The sequence below is a fragment of the Cebus imitator genome, unplaced genomic scaffold, assembly GCF_001604975.1.
Source record: "Cebus imitator isolate Cc_AM_T3 unplaced genomic scaffold, Cebus_imitator-1.0 Scaffold296, whole genome shotgun sequence".
Lineage (NCBI taxonomy): Eukaryota > Metazoa > Chordata > Mammalia > Primates > Cebidae > Cebus > Cebus imitator.
Genome location: NW_016107611.1, coordinates 1,349,514 through 1,358,852, shown reverse-complemented (window position 1 = coordinate 1,358,852; position 9,339 = coordinate 1,349,514). Strand labels below are relative to the sequence as shown.

Here is a 9,339-nt window from a genome sequence, read left to right as displayed (position 1 = left end):
TGGAGTGCAGTGGCGTGATCTTGGCTTATTGCAACCTCCACCTCCAGGGTTCGAGTGATTCTCCTGCCTCAGCCTCCTGAGTAGCTGGGACTATAGGCGCATGCCACCATGCCCAGCTAATTTTTGTATTTTTAGTAGAGACGGGGTTTCACCATGTTGGCCAGGATGGTCTTGATCTCTGGACCTTGGGATCCGCCTGCCTAGACCTCCCAAAGTGCTGGGATTACAGGCATGAGCCACTGTGCCCGGCCAGATTTTTTTATTTTAGTAGAGACTGGGTCTCATATGTTGCCTAGGCTGGTCTCAAACTCCTGTGCTCAAGCGATCCTCCTGACGTGAACTCCCCAGTGCTGGGGTTATGGGTGTGAGTCATCGTGCCTAGCCCAGATAGGGTCTTTAAAACACTAAGGTCCAGTGGGGTCATTATGGTGGGCCCTAATCCAGTATGACTAGTGTCCCCATAAGAGAAGCTTTAGGACTCAGACACATACAGAGGAAAGACCACAGGAAGACGCAGGGAGAAGATGGCCTTATGCAAGCCAAGGAGAGAAGCCACAGGAGAAACCACCCCTGCCCACATCTAGATCCTGGACTTCCAGTCTCCAGAACTGCAAGAAAATTCATTTCTGTATTTTTGTTGTTTAAGCTACTTGGTCTGTATTACTTGTTGCAAAGGCCCTAGCAAGCCACGTCAGTATTTTTTGTTTTTATTTTTTTACAAATCAGGCAGCCCCCACAAACCAGAATAGGCTCAGGGAAACTGCCTATTTCAGTATATTTTCCCAGGGTAAAAAAAAAAAGGTTTAGAAAACATTCCATCATTAAAAAAAAAAAAACTCTACCAATACAGTAATGATTACCATTCTCAGCTGTCAGCTGATTTTTCCTTTCTTCCTCATGCTTTCATTTGAATGTTTTCAGTGAATGAACCCAAGTCCCGTCTGCTCACCTGAACAGCACACCTTTGATGACCTGCCAGGCATTGGGTGCTGGCTGGGGCGGTGCGTTCTGAGGCTGCATCTCCGCCAGCGCGTCTCTCCCAATGCTGCCATTGCTGGTCACCTGTGCGGGACAGAGACAACGGTAAGCAGGGAGAACAGACACAGACGCTGTCTTAGACACCATCACGCACGAAGCTGGACACATGTTGTGCAAAGGGTGGGTTCTTATCAATAACTGGAGAATGAATCAGGGAAAGCACCTGGGAAGGTGGGGTCCTCTTCTTTTAGGAGGAAAACACTCCGAGTGCCTCCTCTGTGCTGGGGACCCACTGGTAATCCAAACCCAGACAGTCCTTTACTGTCCTCTTGGAGTTTGATAGCCCGGCAGGGGAGACAGACTCATCTCTAGACAGTGACTGTCCAGAGTGCGGCTGGAATGCAGGAGCCTCAAGAGGCACCTGGGGTCCAGCAGAGGGGTCGGGGTGACTTCCTGGAGGAGTGAGTATCGGAGCTGAGACCCAAAACATAATAAGTTGGTGGCACAAAGGAAGAAGTAAGAGAAGCAGCAGGTGCAGAAACAGAAGATGAGAGATACAGTCTGATTCTGATGACTGCTGTTCCCTGGGGCTGGAGCCAGGATGCAAGGAGGTGGCTATTAGGGACAACGACAGAAGGAGTCCAGTGGCAGGTGCCAGGTTCTTCAAGGCTGGGGTTTAGCTGAAAGGGCCTTCCCTGGGCAAACCATTCCTGAGGTCCCCTGTGTGCGCAGCCCTCCCCTCCAGGGGCCCCTGGTCCAGCAGGTGAGACAGACAGAAAAATACAACCAGATTATCATCTGTTACCATGAGCCACGGCCACAGGACGTGTATGTGACGGCACACAGCACACTAGCCCTGAGGCCACAATTATGACCAGCTCCATCTGGCTGAGCAAAGCGAGGCCCAGAGAGATGAAGCCACTTGTCTGGTCACTCAGGAAGGATGAACGCAGAGGCAGAATGACAGAAGAGAAGTGGGCGAGGGAGTCAGGCAGGGCTTCCCAGAGGAGGGCTCTTCACTCAGACACAGAAGCTCACAATCAGAGGCTCTCCAAATGTCAGGTTGGGAAGGGGATGTTCTGCTCAACCTTCGTGCACCCTGCTGGCTCCCCAGTGCTGTTCTCATTCACCCCTCCTCCCAAAGTCCCCTCAGCCATCAGCCTTCAAGAGGCAGAGCAGGGCTGTCATGGTCACAGTTAGCTTGGGAACACCAGCGGCACAGAGCAGGGGTGTGATAAACACCTGTGAAGCCACTGCTGTCTAAAGGGCTCGCCCTGGACACTCAGGTCACCCAAACCCAGGTCCCACTGAGGCTCCAGGACCCAGCCTTCCCCTCCACAGCCCCCAGCCCATGCCTCTGCAATGTTTTTGCTGTTCACCTCACCCACCAGATAGCAAATGCCCCAGGAGCATGGTCAGAGGGGCCACATTTGTTAAATGTTTCACTCATCACCTCCTGTCCCCTTCCCCAGCAAGAGCTCTTTCCTGTAATCTCCCAAAGCACAGGACAGCACTATAGGGGCTCCAGGTTCAAACGGACCTGAGCTATAGTCCTAGTCCCACCGTTCTTGGCTGTGATACCTCGAGCACATCTCTTCACCCCTCTGACCTGTGGACCAGGTTGTGAAAATACTGGCACATTTTAGACAGAAATTTGGGCCCTGTTTGCCCAGAGCTGGGGATCTAGAGGGAAACACATCAGAACAGTAAACAAGGTAATTAAAAATCGTATATGGAAAACAAGGAGATGGAAGTGACAGCAACTGAGTTGGGGACAGGGATCCACTTTGGAGTGGGTGGTCACAGAGGTCTCCCTAAGGAGCTCCCTTTGATGTCCGGGTTGTCTGGGTGAGACCCTCGAGCGGAGACAGAGGCAGCCATATTCTAGTGAGGAGATGTATGAGGCAGGGGCCCCCTACTCAAGGCCAGCCTAGCTCCTGGGAGATTTATGGGTCTGAGTAAGGCCTTCAACGGGTCTGAGCTGATTTGGGGTCAGGAATGGACGCTTGGCGCCAGGTAAGGATTTGAAGGCACATCTGGCTGACTCCCAGGTCTCTTCTCTTACCTGTTAATGACGGGCAATCTGGCTGGGAACCTTCCCATGGAAAGGCAAGTTAAAACCACAATGAGATGTCACTTCACACGCATTAGGATGACTAGCATCAGAGACACGGACAATCACAAGTGCTGTGGATGCGGAGAAACGGGAACCCTCGTACACTGCTATGGGGAAGGTAAAAGTGCAGCCACTTCGGAAAATGTAGCAGTTACTTAACGAGTCATATGTGCACCTACTACACAATCCAACAAACCCATCCTGGATGGCTGCCCAGGAGGCAGAAAACATGCAGCAGGCCGGGCGCAGTGGCTCACACCTGTAATCCCGGCACTCCTGGAGGTCAAGACAGGAAGATCACTTGAGCCCAGGAGAGTTCAAAACCAGCCTGAGCAACAGAGCAAGACCTCATCTCTATTAAAAAAAAATGTAAAAATTAGCCAGGTATGGTGGTACATGCCTGTGGTCCCAGCTACTCAGGAGGCTGAGGTGGGAGGACTGACTGAGCCTTGGAGGATGAGGCTGCAGTGAGCCAGGATCGCCCCACTGCACTCCAGCCTGGGTGACAGAGGTGACTCTGTCAAAAAAAAACAAACAACAAGCCAAGCGCGGTAGTTCACACCTGTAATCCCAGCACTTTGCGAGGCTGAGGCAGGCCGATCACGAGGTCAGCGATTCCAGATCAGCCTGACCAACGTGGTGAAACACAGACTCTAGCAAAAATACAAAAATTAGTCGGGCGTGGTGGTGCACATCTGTAATCCCAGTTTCTTGGGAGGCTGAGGCTGGGGAATTGCTTTCAACCTGGGAGGCAGAGGTTGCGGTGAGCGGAGAGCGCGCCATTGCACTCAGCCTGGGTGACAGAGGGAGACACCATCTCAAAACAAAACAAAACAAAATCAAACAAACAACGGTGTCTCATGTGTGTAATCCTAGCACTTTGGGAGGCCAAGGCAGGAGGATCCCTTGAGCTCAGGAGTTCAAGACCAGCCTGGGCAACATAGGGAGACCCTGACTCTATTACTTAAAAAAAAAAAAAGAGGGCTGGGCACGGTGGCTCAAGCCTGTAATCCCAGCACTTTGGGAGGCCGAGGCGGGTGGATCACGAGGTCAAGAGATCGAGACCATCCTGGTCAACATGGTGAAACCCCGTCTCTACTAAAACTATGAAAAATTAGCTGGGCATGGTGGTGTGTGCCTGTAATCCCAGCTACTCAGGAGGCTGAGGCAGAATTGCCTGAACCCAGGAGGCAGAGGCTGCGGTGAGCCGAGATCGCGCCATTGCACTCCAGCCTGGGTAACAAGAGTGAAACGCTTGTATGTGAATGTTCATAGCAACATTCCTGGTAATAGCCAAAAGCTACAAACAACCTAAATATCATTTGAGGAGTGAAAGAATAAACTGTACCATATCCGTGGACTTCTACTCAGCAGTGAAAAGGAACAACTGGGAGCATGTACTTTAGACTTCCCCAAAGGCCGAATTTCCCTGATCCTAGGTTGTAAAAAATAAAATAAAAAGGAACAACCGCAGACCTATGCAACATTGTAAACCTCAAACCCATTTTGAGTCTCTGCTGCCTAGGGCTGGGAGCAGCAGAGACTGCAAAAGGGAACTTTTTGAGGGGACAGAAGCTTTCTCAGACCAGACCTTGGTGATGGCTGCACCACACAACTGCATAAATGGACCAGGAGCCACTAAACTCTATCCTGACAACAGGTGAATATTACAGCATCTAAATTATACTCCAATAAAGAGTCATTCTCAGCCAAGTGTGGTGGCTTATGCTGGTAATCCTAGCACTGTGGGAGGCCCGGGCGGGCTGATCACTTTAGGTCTGGAGTTCAAAACCTGTCCATATTAAAAATACAAAAATTAGCCAGAAATCACTTGAACCCAGGAAGCAGAGGTTGCAGTGAGCCAAGATCACACCACTGCACTCCAGCCCAAGTGACAGAGCAAAACTCCGTTTCAAAAAAAAAAAAAAAAAGTCAGGCCGGACGTGGTGGCTCACGCCTGTAATCCAAGCACTTTGGAGGCCAAGGCGGGCGGATCACCTGAGGTCGGGAGTTCATGACCAGCCTGACCAACATGGTGAAACCCCGTTTTTTAAAAAAAAAAAAAAAAAAAAAAGTCACTCTCCTCAACTCCTATTTCCCTCAGAGTATAGGCCAAGTCCTCTCCATGGCCTCCAAAGCTTGGCATAATCTGCATCTGACCCCACCCACCTCTCTCCCCTCACTCATGGGCTCTAGCCTCCTCGCCATCCCTTCATCACACCAGGCACCTCCCACCTCAAGGCCTTCGTACTCGCTAATCCTTTGCCTGAAACGCTTTTCCTTGTGTATCTTTGGGACTCCTTCTCTCACTGCCTTCAGGTCTTTGTTCAAGCGTCACCTCCTCAGAGAGGCCTTCCTAGACTACCCTATTTAATTGCAACTCTTCTGTCCCCATCCCAGTTTTATTTCTGTCCATGGCACGCACAGCCATCTAAACTGCTGTTTTTCTTATTTATCTTGTTCACTGTGTATCCCCATCTGCGCTTCCCCTAAATCCAGCTCTAACTAGAACATAAGGGCAAGTGCCTTCAAGAGGGCAGCACCTATTTTGTTCACAGCTGTATCCCCAGCATCAGCACAAGGCCTAGCATGTAGCTGACTCAATTTGCATTTGCTGAAGGAATGAATGCAAAACTGTGGGTTCTGTGTCTGAGTTTCTGGCCATAGGAGCAGGCTGGCTAAGGCAGGAGACAGGGCCGAGGGTCTGTCCACTGCGCACTAGGCTCCAGCCATAGGAGGAGCAGTGGCTGTGGACACATCAGTGACTAAGACACAGTTCCTGCTCTTGGATCTGCTCGTCCACGGGCGCAAGCAATCCCCAGGAATATCTGCTAAGGGGCCCAGGAAGTAGCTGAGACCACCAGGGCTAGGCAAGAGCAGGAGGAAGCTAGGTTTTGCCACATGTCTTCAATGGATCCACCGTGCGCATCAGGAATTCCACCTCAGCCCAGCCTCTGTTTCAAGATCCGCTCATTCCACAAACACTGAGCACCTCCCCTGTGTCTGGCCGTGGTGAGCAGCGCTAAGGAAGCAGTGGTGACCACGACAGTCCTGGCTCTGCCCTCCTGGGGTTCCCAGTCCAGTGGAGGAGCCCAGTCCCCAGACAGTTGCCCAGTGGAGGCAGGGCTGGGACAGGGGAGCCCAGAGAGTCAAAGAGGGCTTTCTGCAGGAGGGGACATCTGAGATCCGTAGGACACACATCAACCAGCTAACAAGGGGAGAGACCTGTGCATTTACTATTAGCAAAGGGACTGAGAGGCAATTAAAGAGGTTTAGAAATAAAATAGGTTCAGAGCAGTGGATCTTCCCTAGGGCAGTAGTTCTCACAAGGAAGCCTTTGCCCCCCCTGCTCCTGGAACATCTGTCAATGTCTGCAGACATTTTTGGTTGTCACAACTGGGAGGGGTGTCCATGCTACTGACATCTGGCATGTAGAGGCCAGGGATGCTGCTAAACATCCTAAAATGCACAGGGCAGCCCCCAAAACAAAGCATTATCCAATTCAAAATGTCAGTAGTCCCGAGCTCCAGAAATCCTAGTCTAGTCTGAAGAAAAGAGTCGGATCATGCAAGGTTGAGATTTATTAAAGAATTTGTACTTTACCCTAAAGGCAAAGGGGTAAGTCTTGATTGTTTTTAAGCAGAGTTGGTACAAGAGAATGACTTGATCCTTCTCTGGGATCCCCCAGTCCCTGACACAGACTTTTGTCACCAACCTAATGATTCAGGATTATAACTCTTTGTTTACATGTCAGTCTCCACTCCCCTCCACTCTCAGAGAGCAGGGACATGGCTCGCCCTCCTGTCCAACCTCTGCATTTGACACGGGAGAAATAAAGGCCTAAAGAGAGAAAGGAACTCACCCAAGGTCATACAGAGAGTCAGCTTCATTCTCCCCTCTCAACCCGCACTCCTCTCCCCTGAGCTGCCTCCCACATGTCAGTGACATCCCAGTGGGTGGGTCGACAGCACCTTGATGTCTCCATCTATTTCCCAAATGCCTGAACGGTAGCTGCCTGAAATGGTATGTTCTGCAGTGTGTTTAATTAAGGCAGCAGTGGGTCAGAAGTCATCCGCACCTGGACTAATTAACCCACAGGACTAGTTTACGTTAAAAGCACATCATACCAGTCCCTGTGTCAGCAATATCTTGTATGAAGTTACAAACCTAACCAGGATGACCTTCTGGAAGCGCCTTAGTCTCACTGTTCCTTGGATTCTCGTCTGTAAAATGGGTCTGTCGGCCGTGCTGATAATCCTGACTTCCCCAGAGCTGGAAAACTCCCAATTAATCACTGCGCACACCTCAAGCACTACAACGAGACTCTGAACGCTAGACGACTGTATAACCGGCCTTGGAGGCTGGAACCCCGGAGTCGAGAACCCAGCGCGCCAAGATACAAGCCTGCATTCCTCCGAGGCACTGTCTCCCCGGCTCGAGCGACGAACCTGGTGGCTGCCCGGCGCGAGCGTGCAGGAGACCCGACACGCAACAGGGCCCCGTTCCCGGTACCGTCCGGCCTCTCGGGCTGTCCGGCCCCGCCTGGGCCGGGTATTCAAGGTCCCTCTGGGAAAGGAGCCCCCAGTGCACGGGATTCTGCGACAAAGAGTAGGACACGCCCTGTGGGAGGCCCCCCGGCTGGGGAAGAATACCCTCAGTCCCCTCTCGGCCTCCGTACCTGACCGGAGCCGCCTCCCCCGGCCGCCACCACGGCGCTGCGGGCCCCGTCCGCCTCCTGCGCCGCCGCCATCTTCCCGCTCCGGGTCCCCGCCCCCGCCACCAGCCCGGCCCCGTCCCCGACGGCGCAGCGCAATCGCGCGAGATTTCACGCTTTCCTAGCCCCGCCGGGCCACCGTATCCTGCACGAGCGCCTTAGCCACGCCTCTCGGGAGGGCCACTTCCGGTTACGAAAGGGCCGACCGGGCCGCCGTATTCCTGTTCCTCGCAGCCCATTTGTTTTCACCTAAGAGAAACGCTGTATGCTCCGAAATCCAGGACTTTCTCTGCCAGCATGCGCCTCCCACAAGTTCTTTCCCTTCCGCCCCGTCGCATTAACTCGACTTTTAGAGTTTTATGAGCCTTCCGGGTCATCCTGTCCGCTTATCCCTGCCGATTCTTCGAGTCCTTTCGTTCCACGTTTCTTGAGCTTTACCGGCCACAGTACAGGCTTCAAAACACGCCTTGTGTCGTCATAGGAACTTTTCTGGGAACTGTATTGGGATTGGAAGAGCAGCCTTCTACCCAGTACCCTCGTCTTGTTACTCTTCTTCCTAACACAACTCCTGCGTCCAAGTCTCCTGAGCTCATAGTCTTTTCAGTGTATTTAGAGTTCCAATTCCAGGGGACTTACGGCCAACACACCTCCGATGAGACCCTATCAGACACCCCCAACCTTTCAGGCAGCCCTGCTTAGCATGCGTGCGCGTTCCCTTAGTGGTCCAAACCTCGCAACCCTGAGCTCGGCTTCACGGACTCTGAGAATTCCACAATTTTTCGTTAGCTGTGTGTCTTCCTACAGTTCTAATCCTGGACATGTGCTGAGAGACCCCTGGCTTGGAGAAGGTGTTACGGAGGCCCAGAGAGGACAGGATTTTCAGAGGCTGTTAACCCTTCATCCATGAACTTGGGTGGAGGTCTGGCCTGGGTTCAAACCCTTGTCATGCTACTGACCGGTTAAGAGATCCTGGACAAGTTACTTTTTTTTTTTTTTTTTTTTGGCAGAGCCTCGCTCTGTCGCCCAGGCTGGAGTGCAATGGCGCGATCTCGGCTCACTGCAACCTCTGCCTCCCGAGTTTAAGTAATTCTCTTGCCTCAGCCTCACAAGTAACTGGAATTACAGGAGTGCGCCGCCACGCCCCCCCTTTTATTTATTTATTTTTTTTGCATTTTTAGTAGAGACGGGGTTTCGCCATGTTGGCCAAGCTGGTGACAAGTGACATCTGTGTTTGAGCCTCAGTTTCTCCCCCTTTTTAAACTAGGGATTATAATCATAATTGTTGTTCGTCTTTCCTTTTTGCCCTGTTGTGTTACTTGGGAAAACGTAGATAGCTAGCGAATGTAAAACATGAGGTCTTGGGCCTCATGCTTAAGTGGTCAATATTCGACGTGCTGTGATTTTGAACTTTATATATATTACCTGGAGGGAGTGCAAGCTTTGTATTGGGATATTCTAAATATTTGTCATTTTATTATCTGTTTCCTCCACTTTTCTCTAGGTCTCAGCTCTTAATAATAGTATCTCTCGC

At 51.5% G+C, this 9,339-nt stretch overlaps 1 protein-coding gene across 4 annotated transcripts in view; it reads right to left on the bottom strand.

Moving 5' to 3' along the window:
* The window catches only part of CLPTM1 (CLPTM1 regulator of GABA type A receptor forward trafficking), a 40,078-nt gene extending 31,818 nt beyond the window's left edge, over positions 1 to 8,260 (bottom strand). Inside the window, exons 1-2 of one of the 4 annotated variants that reach the window (XM_017502422.2) lie at positions 8,058 to 8,260; positions 950 to 1,062 (exon numbers count right to left, since the gene is read on the bottom strand). In XM_017502422.2, the coding sequence (XP_017357911.1) occupies positions 950 to 1,020 (71 nt within the window). In that variant the 5' untranslated portion in view covers positions 1,021 to 1,062; positions 8,058 to 8,260. Of the gene's footprint in view, positions 1 to 949; positions 1,063 to 7,261; positions 7,443 to 7,772; positions 8,011 to 8,057 lie in introns of those variants that run through there. The other 3 variants (XM_017502421.1, XM_037729222.1, XM_037729223.1) reach the window with 3 other exon arrangements.
* Between the last annotated feature and the right edge of the window lie 1,079 nt (positions 8,261 to 9,339).